Source organism: Salmo salar, chromosome 16 (assembly GCF_965601325.2).
Source record: "Salmo salar chromosome 16, fSalSal1, whole genome shotgun sequence".
Taxonomy (NCBI): Eukaryota; Metazoa; Chordata; class Actinopteri; order Salmoniformes; family Salmonidae; genus Salmo; species Salmo salar.
In genome coordinates this window covers 52,234,514-52,250,626 of record NC_138306.1, presented here as the reverse complement: position 1 = coordinate 52,250,626, position 16,113 = coordinate 52,234,514, and the positions used below count along the sequence as shown (strand labels likewise).

At 41.4% G+C, this 16,113-nt stretch overlaps 1 protein-coding gene across 2 annotated transcripts in view; it reads left to right on the top strand.

The window, feature by feature from the left end:
• LOC106574138 (PEX5-related protein) overlaps positions 1-16,113 on the top strand; it is a 181,727-nt gene that overhangs the window by 132,159 nt on the left and 33,455 nt on the right. For both annotated transcript variants that reach the window (XR_014380922.1, XM_082962778.1), the window contains exons 7-9: positions 13,012-13,128; positions 13,974-14,117; positions 15,610-15,680. Coding sequence is in view for 1 of the 2 variants with exons in the window: in XM_082962778.1 (XP_082818904.1) it covers positions 13,012-13,128; positions 13,974-14,117; positions 15,610-15,680 (332 nt within the window). In the remaining variant the exon portion in view is untranslated. The remainder of the gene's footprint in view (positions 1-13,011; positions 13,129-13,973; positions 14,118-15,609; positions 15,681-16,113) is intronic.

Here is a 16,113-nt window from a genome sequence, read left to right as displayed (position 1 = left end):
GGAGTTAATGATGACTTGTTGGAGACTCTGAGCCATAAGTCCCAGGCTCTCAAATCACATGGATTAGTATACAAGTGCTTGGCTCAGGGCAGGTAATTCCGAGAAGTGATGATATTTGGAGATGCACCCGGACAAATGTTGAATCGATTGGTAACAGTATCCCGGAGCGTCAATTGGGGGCCTGAGACACTTTTGGCTCGGTCAGCAATTCTGGCTTGGACTGTCGATATCGGGCCCTGTAATCACAGATCACTCCCCCTAAATTGCCGAGCATATGCATGCATTCATACTTATTAACAAATGGAAGGAGATGGCTCAAGTGGCCCAAACTAATATCTCTCCATCACACAGGCTAGCTGCCAATCTATTCAATTAGTTTAATTGCCAAATGTCTGGAATTAATCAAAAGACAGAGCAAAGACACCAAGGAATTATGCCCTAAAATATCATACATTTTAAAATAATAGGAGAGATGAGTAGTTGTGGCTTTCATGCGTTTCACAGAAAACCATTAAAAGGGATGATAAAATGATAATGGGCTGAAAAGCAGAGCCCTTCAAATGCTTTGGTTGTGCTTAATTAGGACAGAGAGTGATAAAGAGCCGTCTACAGGGGAGGGTTGTGCCGTGACGTTGAAGCCGTTTGGGGATGGTGGCAATCACATTGAGCCAATGAAGGCACCCCTGTCTTATTAAATAAAGAGCCGGCTGCAAGCTACAAAGCCACCAGGTTAACTCCTGCTCTGAGGAACAGTGTTTTGCTGTGAGTCAGAGATAGCAGAATCACAGCTCTGATAAAAGACCGGATCAAGGTCACTGTGGGCCGAGTATTTGATTAAAGCTGCAGGGGACAGCCTCACCTTTTCACCGCTTGATTTTCCCTGAGGCACTTTTGGTTTGGAGGGAGATTACTGTCGTTTTGGTACAGAGAAAGTTCTAGAAAGTTACAGAGGAAGCTGAGTATGAAAACGATCTCTCACTCTGAAGAGCGTACCAGTTATCAGATGGATGAATGTGTCATACATGGTCCTGTGCTCCCGAATGTTATTACGATTGTGTGACTGAGAACGATCTAAATATGCCAACATCAAGGAACCTACAATTAATCTCCATGCCGACCATTTAACTGGAGGTGCTCTGTGCTTTAATAGGCCAACTCTTGAGCTCATGGTACACACAACTATTGAATCAATTATGTTAGACCCATAGGAACACACAACTATTGAATCAATGATAAGATAGACCCATAGGAACACACAACTATTGAATCAATGATAAGATAGACCCATAGGAACACACAACTATTGAATCAATGATAAGATAGACCCATAGGAACACACAACTATTGAATCAATGATAAGATAGACCCATAGGAACACACAACTATTGAATCAATGATAAGATAGACTCATAGGAATACACCTCTGATTCATTGTGTAGTTTGCTTCCTGTTACATTCGCAAAAGTATGTGGACAACCCTTAAAATGTGTGGATTCGGCTATTTCAGTTACACCCATTGCTGACAGGTATAGAAAATTGAGCACACAGCCATGCAATCTCCATAGACAAACATTGGCAGTAGAATGGCCTTATTGAAGAGCTCAGTGACTTTCAACGTGGCCCGTCATAGGATGCCACCTTTCCAACAAGTTAGTCCATCAAATTTCTGCCCTACTAGAGCTTCCCCAGTCAACTGTAAGTAGTGTTATTGTGAAGGGGAAACGTTTAGGCGCAACAACGGCTCAGCCGTGAAGTGGTAGGCCACACGAGCTCACAGAACGGGACCGCCGACTGCTGAAGCACGCAATGGGTAAAAATCGTCTGTCCTCGTTGCAACACTCCCTACAGAGTTCCAAACTGCCTCTGGAAGCAACGTCAGCACAAGAACTGTTCATCGGGAGCTTAATGGAACGGTTTTCCGTGGTTTTCCATGGCCGAGCAGCACACAAGCCTAACATCACCATGCGCAATGCCAAGCATCGGCTGGAGTGGAGCCCTATACTGTACATACTATAAAAGGTCATGAATCAGTCAATTCTGCACTACAGGTTGAGTCAATTGCTGGTTTATGGTGAGCTAGTCCAAAATAATGAGATTATTTATTTAACTTGGCAAGTCAGTTAAGAACAAATTCTTATTTACAATGACGGCCTATCTCGGCCCAAACCCGGACGATGCTGGGCCAATTGGGTGCTGCCCTATGGGACTCCCAATCACAGCCGGATGTGATACAGCCTGGATTTGAACCAGGGTGTCTGTGGTGACGCCTCAAGCACTGAGATAGAGTGCCTTAGACTGCTGCGCCACTTAGGAGCCCAGTACAGTAATCAGGGCCTAAAAACCAGCCACGTTGGTGGGTAAGAATGACTAATTCACCAGCCACGTTGGTGGGTAAGAATGATTAATTCACCAGCCACGTTGGTGGGTAAGAATGACTAATTCACCAGCTACGTTGGTGGGTAAGAATGGTTAATTCAGCAGCCACGTTGGTGAGTAAGAATGATTAATTCACCAGCCACGTTGGTGGGTAAGAATGATTAATTCACCAGCCACGTTGGTGGGTAAGAATGATTAATTCAGCAGCCACGTTGGTGGGTAAGAATGATTAATTCAGCAGCCACGTTGGTGGGTAACAATGATTAATTCACCAGCCACGTTGGTGGGTAAGAATGACTAATTCACCAGCCACATTGGTGGGTAAGAATGACTAATTCACCAGCCACGTTGGTGGGTAAGAATGACTAATTCACCAGCCACATTGGTGGGTAAGAATGATTAATTCAGCAGCCACATTGGTGGGTAAGAATGATTAATTCAGCAGCCACGTTGGTGGGTAAGAATGATTAATTCAGCAGCCACATTGGTGGGTAAGAATGATTAATTCACCAGCCACGTTGGTGGGTAAGAATGATTAATTCACCAGCCACGTTGGTGGGTAAGAATGACTAATTCACCAGCCACATTGGTGGGTAAGAATGACTAATTCACCAGCCACGTTGGTGGGTAAGAATGACTAATTCACCAGCCACGTTGGCAGGTGGTCACACTCAGGGCTCTACAGTGCCAGCATATCATAAAAATAGTCCAGATTGAGCACACAAGTGCAAGTTGTGATTTATAGCTAAATAAATGCTGCAGTAGCTCTTTTCAAAGTATTTCTGCCATTTTGTTTCATATCTGGTAATGTACAAAGACATCAGAATCCTAACGTTATAGCTATCCCACCTTACGCAGCAACACTGCCTGTCTGGGGGGCTGTGAGCGAAATGCTTAAAAAATAGTTTTTTGAAGCAATGTGTACAGGCATAAAAGTTGGTCTAATTTACTCAAAAGTCTACTAAAGCCCTTGCGTTTCTTGGCTATTTTCTTTCACAAGCTAGGGTGCTTTTCATTGTTTGAGTTTGCTTCCACTGCTAGCAAAAAGAGGCATTGTCAGCCTCAACTAGTGACATTCTAACAGGCACAAGTGAGGACTGGCTGAACATTTTTGTCTCTGATATTTTGGTTAAAAGTACATATTAAATTAAATCTAGCAATAAACCACATTACTTCTTATTAGTAATCCATTTCTTGTTTTATAAATATTACTAAGCATTATAATCCTTATTTTTTTGTGTAACTATGGTAAAAATATATATTTGGGCTGTTAAAAAATTGTAGTAGCTGGTAGATTTTTTTTAATCTTCCTGCCACAGTGACTGGTATACAAAAAAGTACGTTTTAGGCCCTGAATGTAATCCTCTGGGCAAAGCTTATGAGCGACAGCCACCGTTTTGTTAGATTTTCCCCCGAAGGCAGCACTTCTAGTAGACTATAGACTAATACAGGGTTTCCTAAACCTCTCCCATAGCACTCCCACTTATTTGATGTATTCTACTAATCAAGGGCTTGATCAGTGGTCTAAAGTACTTAAGTAAAAATACTTTAAAGTACTTCTTAAGTAGTTTTTGGGGGAATCTGTACTTTACTATTTATATTTTTGACAACTTTTACTTTTACTTCACTACATTCCTAAAGAAAATTATGTACGTTTTACTCCATACATTTTTCCTGACACCCAAAATTATTAGTTACATTTTTAACGCTTAGCAGGAGAGGAAAATGGTCTATTTCACACACTAATCAAGAGAACATCCCTGGTCATCCTATTGCCTCTGATCTGGCGGACTAACGGACTCACAAAACACAAATTCTTTGTTTGTAAATAATGTCTGAGTGTTGGAGTGTGCCCCTGGCTATCTGTACATTCAAAAGATTTGCTTAATATAAGGAATGTTAAATGATTTATACTTTTACATTTGATACTTAAGTATTTTTAAACCAAATACTTTTATACTTTTACTCAAGTACTATTTTACTGGGTGACTTTCACTTTTACTTGAGTCATTTTCAAGTATGACAATTGGGTACTTTTTCCACCACTGGGCTTGATGATTGATTAGTTAACCAATACAATCAGGTGTGCAAGTACTGGAGTAGATCAAACAAGTGCTGTGCTGGGTGCTGGGAAACACTGCTGTAGTGTATATTCAACTCCCACATGCTGTAGATGCACTGCTGTTAGGGTTCTAGTAGTAAATACTTTTTCCAGTGTAGTTTTTCCAGTCCTTTCTCCCCAGGTGAGATCAAAAGAAGAAATTATTATATTCTTTGGAGTATACTGCAAGGAACCCAGACTACTAGACACGTAATAAGAAAAGTGGGGAAACAAATACTAATATATATATTTTGTCATTATGGAAATTAAAACACTGATATATCTTGATTAGATAATTGTTCAACCCCCTGAGTCAATACAAATTCTAATCACCTTTGGCATCGATTCCAGCTGTGAGTCGTTTGGGTGAGTCTCTAAGAGCTTTACACATCTGCATTGTACAGTATTTGCCGATTATTATCTATTAATTCTTCAAGTTCTGCCAACTTGCTTGTTGATCATTGCTAGACGGCCATTTTCAAGTCTTGCCATAGATTTTCAAGCTTATTTAAGTCAAAACTGTAACTAGGCCACTCAGGAACATTCAGTGTCGTCATAAGCAACTCCAGTGTATATTTGGACTCATGTTTTAGGATATTGTCTTTCTGAAAGTTGAATTTATATCCCAGTGTCTGTTGGAAAGCAGACTGAACCAGGTTTTCCTCTAGAATTTCTCTGTGCTTAGCTCTATTCTGTTTCTTTTTATCCCCCAAAAAACTCCCTAATCCTTGCCGATGACAATCATACCCATAACATGATGCAGCCGCCACCATGCTTGAAAATATGAAGAGTGGTACTCAGTGATGTGTTGTGTTGGATTTGCCCCAAACATAACACTTTGCATTCAGGCTTCCTTATTTCACTCTGTCATGCAGGTGTATATTGTGGAGTAACTGCAATGCTGTTGATATATCTTCAGTTCTCTCCTTTCACAGCCATTCAATTCTTTAACGGTTTTAAAATCACCATTGGCCTCATGTGAAATCCCTGAGCGATTTCCCTCTTCTCCGGCAACTGAGTTAGGAAGAACGCCTGCGTCTTTGTAGTGACGGTGTATTGATACACCATCCAAAGTGTAATCAATAACTTCAACGTGCTCAAAGGGATATTCAGTATCTGCTTCTTTTTTTACAATATACACCATCTACCAATAGGTGTCCTTCTTTGCGAGGCATTGGAAAAACTCCCTGGTCTTTGTGGTTGAATCTGTGCTTGAAATTCACTGCTTGACTGAGGGACCTTACAGATAATTGTATGGGGTACCACTATTAATATACATAGAGTGAGTGCATGCAACTTATTGTGTCACTTGTTAAGCACATTTTTAATTCTCAATTTATTTAGGCTTGCCATAACAAAGGGGTTGAATACTTATTGACTCAAGACATTTCAGCTTTTCATTTTTTATTCATTTGTAAAAATGTCGAAAAACAACGTTCTACTGTGACATGTGGTATTGTGTGTAGATCAGTGACACAATCTCAATTTAATCCATTTTAAATTCAGTCTGTAACACAACACAATGAGGAAAAAGTCAAGGGTGTGAATACTTTCTGATGATGAGACAACACGAAAATAAATAGGGCAATCTGTAGGTTAAAAGGTCCTTTGCAGCTGTTTATATCTCAATATCAAATCATTTCTGGGTAACAATTAAGTACCTTACTGTAATTGTTTTCAATTACAGTCAGGAAGCAAGTTCAGGGAGTGAATCATTTAATAAATGAAACATAATACAAAACAAGAAACACGAACAACACACAGACAGGAAACTGAAACAGAAACAATAACGCTTGGGGAAGGAATCAAAGGGAGTGACATGAAGGGCAGGTAATCAGGGAGGTGATGGAGTCCAGGTGAGTCTGATGACACGCTGGTGTGTGTAACGATGGTGACAGGTGTGCGCCATAACGAGCAGTCTGGTGACCTAGAGGCAAGAGAGGGAGTATACGTGACAAATAGGTTCTTAGGAAAATGTATTTTTCTAGGACTGTCTGGAAGTGGTCTGAGAGAGAGGCCTAATTGGAGGAGCCTAATGGGAGGAATGTGTCAACCTCAAAATCTAGCTGTTATTAGCAGAGAGGATGGGAAACTCTCTTTGTTATTGGTCTATTAACGTATTCCGGATTTTCAAAAACCCCACCCCAAAAACCCCAAACAGTCCATTACACTAAAAGTGCATTATTATCATTTTCACAATTTCACAGTATTACTGCAACTTCATAGTGTGGAAATATATATAAAAAAAACAGGAAAATCACGTTTTTGAATACATTTACTGGATATCAAGTGCATTGTGGTGTTTGAATTGAGTTCAGCCCGCAAAATATGGAGTAAAACGAGGCCATAAAATCAGTCAATTTACATGTCTGAAATAGTGTGTTTGATGTTCTTCAAAGAGCTATACATTTCTGATCCTTTATGCTTCAGTTGATGTGCACAATCCCGTTATGGGCTGTCACAAGAACCTTGGTTTGACAGACACACCAGGGATACAACTGTGGGTCTGTTGTTCGAGCCATATAAGGGATCAAACACTAAAAGATACTGTAGCTACATGCCGCTGTTGTGTAACACTATGACTCTAAAACAGAACACTCACATCCATCGGAGGAAGAATGCCCCTAGCATGTCCATGTCTGCCTGACTCCTGCTTCCTTCCATTACCAACCAAACGTATTTTAAACTATTTTTTGCACAACCAGCAAAGGTTTGTCTCATAATGTTGGACAAGAAAAATGGCAACATGATGATGACGTCCAAAACCAATACGGTATACTGCACTAAGATGTTTAGAGCTATCAAATTTGACATTATGTCTGAGACGGCAATGATTTTCTTCCAGTAAATTGCCTCCACTGTATATACAAATCTATTTTTACTGTATAAATCGCCTCACGTGACTTAGGGAAAGCCCTAATTGCATTTGAGGGCCAAACTTTAAGTCTCTTCGTTCCAAACTCGGACGGTTCCGGCCAAGGACAAGTATTATCTCTGGCTCCATAATTACTGCTGGCAATAATCTATTCATGAAGTAACAAATTAATCTCCCAAGTTCATTTATATTCCGCTTTGTCGTGTTTTGTCAGGCAGAGAGAACAAGACTGAATGCATTTCACATTTAAACTTCATCTTTGTCAAATTAGAGTCACAGGCAGGGGCTTGCTTCATTGATACATGAGGTATAGATGACCTTCCTCAATCTCATTCCCGGGAATGAGAATGCTGGATCTGTCTGCAAAATACACCATTGTCTGTGTTGCAAACATTTCAACTAACCAGAGTGAGTGTGTTTGATTTTCTTACAATTTGTTAAAAAGAAAAGGGCCACACTTTGTTTTGATTACACAGTCCACCATCATACTGTCACGTGTCGAGCCATTGCTATTGAGGGCCATTCAGTATCGTGGCAAATATCATAATTGGTGCATTCACCCATAAAAGTAATATCGAAGAACGTAATTACAGTTTCCACACAGGCATCATGGCTGATTTTGTGATGATATTAACAGTAATTGGACACTAGTGCACAATAGAAGGTATTTCTCTAGGTACATGCTTTGTTCGCTCCGGAGTCCGTTAGGAGGAAGCATGTGCGGGGATACTGTCACCGAATGAAATATTGCCATATTACTAATTGCCTCTCTAAGATGTTATAATTTTAATCATAAAATGACCCCGGGACTGTGCTTGTGAAATCAAGGAATGAAGTATGGTTATATGCACAATCAACATTTTATCAAATGAAGTTGTTTTCTAGTCACATAACCTTGACCGTTAAATGACTCATAACTCTGTCTCAGTTTATGATAGCATGCTGATAGAGAAGTTGAGGAGAAGCTAACTTGTCCAGAGCATCTTTAATGGGCCGTAAAAAAAAGGGATTTACGACTGTTTTGAAGTCTTTGGATGCCGCCAGGTGGATCTAAAATGTTTATCATCTCAAAACTATTTATATTTTCTATACGGTAACAACAGAAATTAGCCGCACCCCACGATCATTAGCATTCAATGTCTTCGTCCATGGGTTGACTTGACTGTGCAGATTCATTCCGTAGCAACATATCAGTAGCAATCCATATCTAGCTGTAAAAGACTAACAGAAACCTTGAATTCTACAACAAGCCTCTGTCATGCTGTAAATATCTCAATACCACTACCAACCCCCACAACGCACAGCTCCACTACCAATCCCCCCCGTTTCATTCCCAGAGCCAGTGAGGTTTCACCTCATGATCTAACAGGCAATTTGTCTCAGCGTGAGCAGCCAATTAAGGAGGTGATACACCTGGAGAGAGGAAACAGAGCTGTGACCACCCACCTCCCCTTCCTCCTTTACACACTTCCTGACTCTCATACACACTTCCTGACTCTCACACACATATGCCTTCTCACTCCCACTGACACATACACACACAGACACACACTAGCACATGCACACATACCTCACTCGATCCCCCCTGAGGTGCCAAGGCACCCACTTATGCTGCACTGTCATGTACAGATGAGCTCCACTCTATATTTGGACTTTTTTTGACAGGGAGACAGCTAAGAATCATGGGCCTAATAGAATTATATTGTGGCGATCAGCAGCATGCAGCAGGAACATCAACAACATAAAGTACAACTGGGGTGTATTAATTAGTCGCAGACCGTTGCAAAATGTTTGGTCTGTTGCAAAACGTTTTTCAACGTAAACCGTTTACTCCAGGAACCAAACAGAAGCAAACGGGGAGGTACCTACCTGAATTTGTCCAATAGAAACTCTCATTTTAATTGCAAAACATTTTCCGTTTGGAGTAAAAAAAAATTGGTCGCAAAACGTTTTGCAACAGACCAAACATTCTTTAACGGTCTGCAACTAATGAATACACCCCTATATCTGCAGTGATAACCAGGGCCATCTACCTAGAACCAGGATGCTATTTACAGGAAGTACTGTAGTCCTGCTAGCTGGGTCAGGATGAAGAGAGAAGGGAAGGAAAGAGAATGTGTGTTCTTCACTGTCACCTTGTCATGTTATTGCTCACCCCAGACTTCAATCCAAGCTTCACTCAATAACTGTTCTGTCTTTCCTAAAGAGTTGTGAGGTGGTCCGTTAAAGGCACACAATGTAGTGTGCCATGGTGTTGTATAGAACATGAAGAAGAATCCAATCCAGATGCAGTCATGTACAAAAACAAGCACTGTGTAGTCACTGTGACAACTATTTGATGAATGTCGGGGAATGAAAAACAACAACAGTGCCTCTAATTCTCAGGCTGAGAGCTTGAGTTTTAATGAAGCTAACAATGCTCTTCATCTCCCACCGCTGCCTCTTCATTGGTTCAGTAAGTGAGGCATTCGTTTGGTGGCCGCGATAATGCACTTTGACCTTTTGACACATGCCTTGTTGACCTGGTTCCATGTAGAGGTCACAGGTGTCTTCCAATTATCCTTAATTGTCCACTTAGTTAAAGGCAAAGCACAGAGGGGCAATAATCCACTTAAGATATGAAATAATAGCATTCTATCAGTCTCTGCAGTGAATCACAAAACAACCTAGTAGCCTAAAGTGTACAATTTGTCTAAGTAGGAATTTGATTGGCAAGTAGAGATGCATCAAAATGCAATAAAAATGTTTGGTTTCTGGAGGTGCCTGCAACGTTTACTCTTTGAAAGCAGTCATCGTTCTCACTTTGATTTCTCTCTTGCTCACTGGCCCATGAAGTAATTGACAGTGACACACACAGAGGTCTTTGGCCTCGGCTGTATCGTAGCTGTGAGGTCTAATAGACATGGCCTGCATACTTGGACAGAGGTAGGCAAAACAAAAGCAGCATCAGCACTGAACCAAAAAATCATCAACACTGAACAAGAAATCATCAACACTGAACCAACAATCATCAACACTGAACAAGAAATCATCAACACTGAACAAGAAATCATCAACACTGAACAAGAAATCATCAACACTGAACCAAAAATCATCAACACAGAACAAGAAATCATCAACACTGAACAAGAAATCATCAACACTGAACAAGAAATCATCAACACTGAACCAAAAATCATCAACACAGAACAAGAAATCATCAACACTGAACAAGAAATCATCAACACTGAACAAGAAATCATCAACACTGAACCAAAAATCATCAACACTGAACAAGAAATCATCAACACTGAACAAGAAATCATCAACACTGAACAAGAAATCATCAACACTGAACAAGAAATCATCAACACTGAACCAAAAATCATCAACACTGAACCAGAAATCATCAACACTGAACCAAAAATCATCAACACTGAACCAAAAATCATCAACACTGAGCCCAAAAATCATCAACACTGAACAAGAAATCATCAACATTGAACAAGAAATAGTCAACACTGAACAGGAAATCATCAACACTAAACCAAGAAATCATCAACACTGAACAAGAAATCATCAACACTGAACCAAAAATCATCAACACTGAACCAAGAAATCATCAACACTAAACCAAGAAATCATCAACACTGAACAAGAAATCATCAACACTGAACCAAAAATCATCAACACTGAACAGAAAATCATCAACATTGAACAAAAATATATAACATGCAACAATTTTACAGTTCATATAAGGAAATCAGTAAATTGAAATAAATTAATTAGGCCCTAATCTTTGGATTTCACATGACTGGGAATACAGATATGCATCTGCTGGTGACAGATACATTAAAAAAATAAAGTAGTGGCGTGGATCAAAAAAACAGTTGTTATCTGGTCTGACCACCATTTGCCTCATGCCACATCTCCTTCACATAGAGTTGACCAGGCTGTTGATTTTGGCATGTGGAATGTTGTCCCATTCCTCTTCAATGGCTGTGCGAAGTTGTCTGGATATTGTCAGGAACTAGAACACGCCGTCGTACACGTCGATCCAGACCATCCCAAACATGCTCAATGGGTGACATTTACATTTACCGTCATTTAGCAGACGCTCTTATCAAGAGCGACTTACAAATTGGTGCATTCACCTTATGATATCCAGTGGAACAACCACTTTACAATAGTACATCTATATCTTTTTTTTTGGGGGGGGGGGGGGGGTTAGAAGGATTACTTTATCCTATCCCAGGTATTCCTTAAAGAGGTGGGGTTTCAGGTGTCTCCGGAAGGTGACATGTCTAGTGACATGTCTGGTGAGTATGCAGGCCATGGAAGAACTGGGAAACTTTCGGCTTCCAGGAATTGTGTACAGATCCTTGCGACATGGGGCTGTGCATTATCATGCTGAAATGTGAAGTGATGGCAGCGGACGAATGGCATGACAATGTGCCTCCGAATCTCGTCACGGAATCTCTGTGCATTCAAATTGCCTTCGATAAAATGCAATTGTGTTTGTTGTCCGTAACTTATGCCGGCTCGTACCAGAACCCCACTGCCACCATGGGGCACTCACAAAGTTTATCAGCAAACCCCTCGCCCACACGGCGCCAAATACATTGTCTGCCATCTGACCGGTATAGTTAAAACCGGGATTCATCCGTGAAGAGCACTCTTCTCCAGTATGCCATTGACCATCGAAGGTGAGCATTTGCCCACTGAAGTTGGTCACGACGCCCAGCTGCAGTCATGTCAAGACTCTGGTGAGGACGACGAGCACGCAGATAGATGAGCTTCCCTGAGATGGTTTCTGATACTTTGTGCAGAAATTCTTCGACTGTGCAAACCGACAGTTTCATCAGCTGTCCGGTTATATGGTCTCAGACAATCCCTTAGGTGAAGAAGCTGAATGTGGAGGTCCTGTTCTGGCATGGTTACACATGGTATGCGGTTGTGAGGCCGGTTGGACGTACTGCCAAATTCTCTAAAACGACGTTGGAGGCGGCTTATGGTAGAGAAATAAACATTACATTCTCTGGCAACAGCTCTGGTGGACATTCCTGCAGTCAACATGCCAATTGCACGTTCCCTCAAATCTTGAGACATTTGTGGCATTGTGTTGTGTGACAAAACTGCACATTTTAGAGTGGCCTTTTATTGTCCCCAGCACAAGGTGCACCTGTGCAATGATCATGCTGTTTAATCAGCTTCTTGATATGCCACACCTGTCAGGTGGATGGATTATCTTGGCAAAGGAGAGATGCTCACTAACAGGGATGTAAACAACATTTGAGAGAAATAGGCTTTTTATGCTTATGGAATATTTCTAGGATCTTCTATTTTAGCTTATGAGACACGGGACCAACACTACATGTTGCGTTTGTATTTTTGTTCAGTATAGTTACAACACTAATCAAGGCGGCTGTTTGTTGAGTCTAGGGCTTTGTATAATAACCCTCTCAGACATCAATCTATCAACTGAGAGGTCAAAGGTCAAGCTAATTTTGGACATTTGAGTGCAAGTGATCCGTGAAGTCCATACGTTACACCACCGATAAATGAGTGAGATGGATGTGACATTTTCATAGCAGGGGGCCTCAGCATTGTCAAGGTATCAAAGCTAGCAGTCCTCTGTGTACTAATCCTCCCACCGCTCTCTCTCTCTTTCCCTCCACAGTCAGACACAGAGTTCTGGGACAAGATGCAAGCAGAGTGGGAGGAGCTAGCACGACGGAACTGGCTAACGGAGAACGAGCAGGCCCAGATCCCCTCCAGTGTGTCTCCTCACGAGAAGGTTACGGTTCTCACCTTTTAACTCTGTTATCATAGTCATGTCTGTCCATATGCCCTGTTAAGATGCTTATCATTTATTTCCTTAGTATTTGTATTTCTTTATTTAACTAGGCAAGTCAGTTAAGAACAAATTCTTATTTACAATGACGGCCTACACCGGCCAAACCCGGACGACGCTGGGCCAATTGTGCACCACCCTATGGGACTCCCAATCACAGCCAGATGTGATGCAGCCTGGATTCAAACCAGGGACTGCAGTGACGCCTCTTGCCCTTAGATGCAGTGCTTTAGACCACTGTGCCACTCGGGAGTCCCATGTGGACATGTTCTACTTAATGAAGGGGAAATAAAGCCTATGAACTCAATGATCTAGAGATGATCATGTGCTGCACATACACTACAGTTTCTACTGATTTAACCCGATTGGGTTCAATAGCTAACCCAGATGGTTTCAAACTTGGCACTCATAAGCATATGCTTACTCTAGTGCAATGGGAGCTTTGATATGCTTGAGCTACTGTATATAATCAGACTTTTTGATTGATCCCAATGCTACAAGTTTTAAGAGGGAGAGCCGTTTCAAAACTCGTGTTCAGAACTCGGCAACAACACAGCAGGGTAATTTCAGTCTGAAGATGCAAAGTTTAACATTTAACGAGACAGCAAACCCTAAGGACTTTTGCCCAGGTTTGATGTTAAGCAGAAAGCTAGAAAAGATAAATTGATGCTGAGAGTATGCTTAAATATTCCACACTAGAGGACGGTCGCTCAGCGCGGCCATTTATTTGAATACAGAGAGATTACATTGGTGATTCTCCATTTACTTTTTTTTAAAATTGGTGACAGGGTTACTACTTCCACATGGACAACCCCTACAAGGACTGGCCCAACGCGTTTGAGGAGGGTCTTCGAAAGTCCAAAGAGGGAGACCTGCCCAACGCTGTGCTGCTACTGGAGGGGGCCATCTTGCAGGACCCCCAGGACTCAGAGGTGACTAGGCACAGGGGGCTGATGAGATGCAGGCACAGTAAACACACACATTCCCAGCATGACTTTCCCACAGTACCATAATTTACTAGCACCAACTGCCAATCAGTCTGTTCAGACAACACCATACACTGATAAAAAAATAACTTCACAAATCATGCGTGGATATTCAGTGAGCGCTAAGTGGCCGACGCTGATTGCTAGTGGAGGACTGGGGAGTTATACCATTAATAGAGCTGTTTACTGCATCAAAACTACCCAGTCTTCATCTCCCAATGAGAATTTTCAATTTGCCCAAAGTGTTGAGTAATAGCTATTTTCTCTGTTTTTTTTCTCTCCTGCTAATTTCATCTCAATTGTAACAGAAGCGACCTCTTAGAGAGCATTAATAGAATCGGAACTCAGGAATCCTGTAAAATATACTGTACATAACTGTGCGGGTTATTCCAAGGAAAGGATTATCCCACAGTGTATGGAACTAATATGATTCTAGAATTCCTCCCAGCGCGTTTAGTGGCTTATCTCTGTACTGCGGAGACCTCTAGATAGTTTGTAGATCATTTCCTCTCATTCAAGACTTGATTTATAGCGTTGTGCTACAAAATTGAGTATCAATGTCATTGCACAAAATAAACCAGCACGCAGATTGAAGTACATAGATCATATTTGTTGACTTTAACAGACATGTCATCTAATTGTTTTGGATTGCAGATCGAGCTAGAACTCGTAGATGTCTAAATGCACAAGTACTCGGAGAGTATGGAGATTCAAAGTTGGGTTCCCCAGCTAAAAGGAGTCCAATAGCTGCCATCCACAATGCTGAAACATGACTTTCCAGTTCGTCCCAAACATGATTCATTGAGCAATAACTAAGCATGATTCATCAGGTACACTTAATGAATTTGGTTGGTTGCCAACGACTGAGAAGTCGTGACCTCAATTATCATTCGATGTCTCAAGTGATCCTTTGCCAAAGTGACATGTACCCTGCAACATTATCTCATTAATTGCTATTGGCTCTTTAGAACGATACAATACAAGAATGCCTAATCTGAATAGGAACTCCCAATACCGGAGGGAAGGGGAGGCTCAACAATCCTAAATTAACTTGGATGGCAGAGCACTGTCAGAAGACAAAAACCTCAAAGCGAACCACCTTGCAATTTTTATTGCAGCCATTGTATTTTGAAGTGCCCTAAGTTCACTTCAGACAAAAGTTTGTATTGCAGAGACTTTTTGAGATGCATGATGCTTCCTGCCTGTTCTGTTTTTTTTTTTTTTTACCAATGGCAGAACCAATCTATTTACCAGGCTGTGTGAGCGGTACTGAGAGCACTGACTGACAGTGAGTTATCCTATGTCTCAGAGAGAGCTGAGCTCTGCATCTAGACCACACTGTCTCTCCTAACGAAGTCTCTCCTTAGAGAGGGTAGTAAGCCCAGGTGAAGACCCAGGTGATGACCCGGTTGTTCAATGCTCCCCATTATCTCCCCAGGCTTGGCAAGTGTTGGGGACCACCCAGGCCGAGAACGAAAACGAGCAGGCAGCTATCGTCTCCCTCCAGAGGTAAGGAGGAGTTATTGCCCAATGTGGTCCCATAGCCGCCACCACGAACACAGCAATACAATGCATGCATGACACTTCTCTTTAGTTTCCAACATTTATCAGGTCCTTCAGACATCTTTAAATATTTATTTTTCATGCTTTGTCTACAGCTATTAAAGATGTGTATTTTTATTAATTAGAGATCCTCATTAGCTGCTGCCAAGGCCATGTATAATACCACCATACAACAATATTACAATATACGTGTGTGTAGAGTGTGTGTGCTAGCGTTTGTGTTCGTATGCGTGTGTCTGTAGCTTTGTGTGTCTCTTCACACTCCCCGCTGTTCCATAAGGTGTATTTTTATCAGGTTTTTTTATCTGGTTCTACTGCTTGCATGAGTTACTTGATGTGGAATAGAGTTCCATGTAGTCATGGCTCTATATAGTACTGT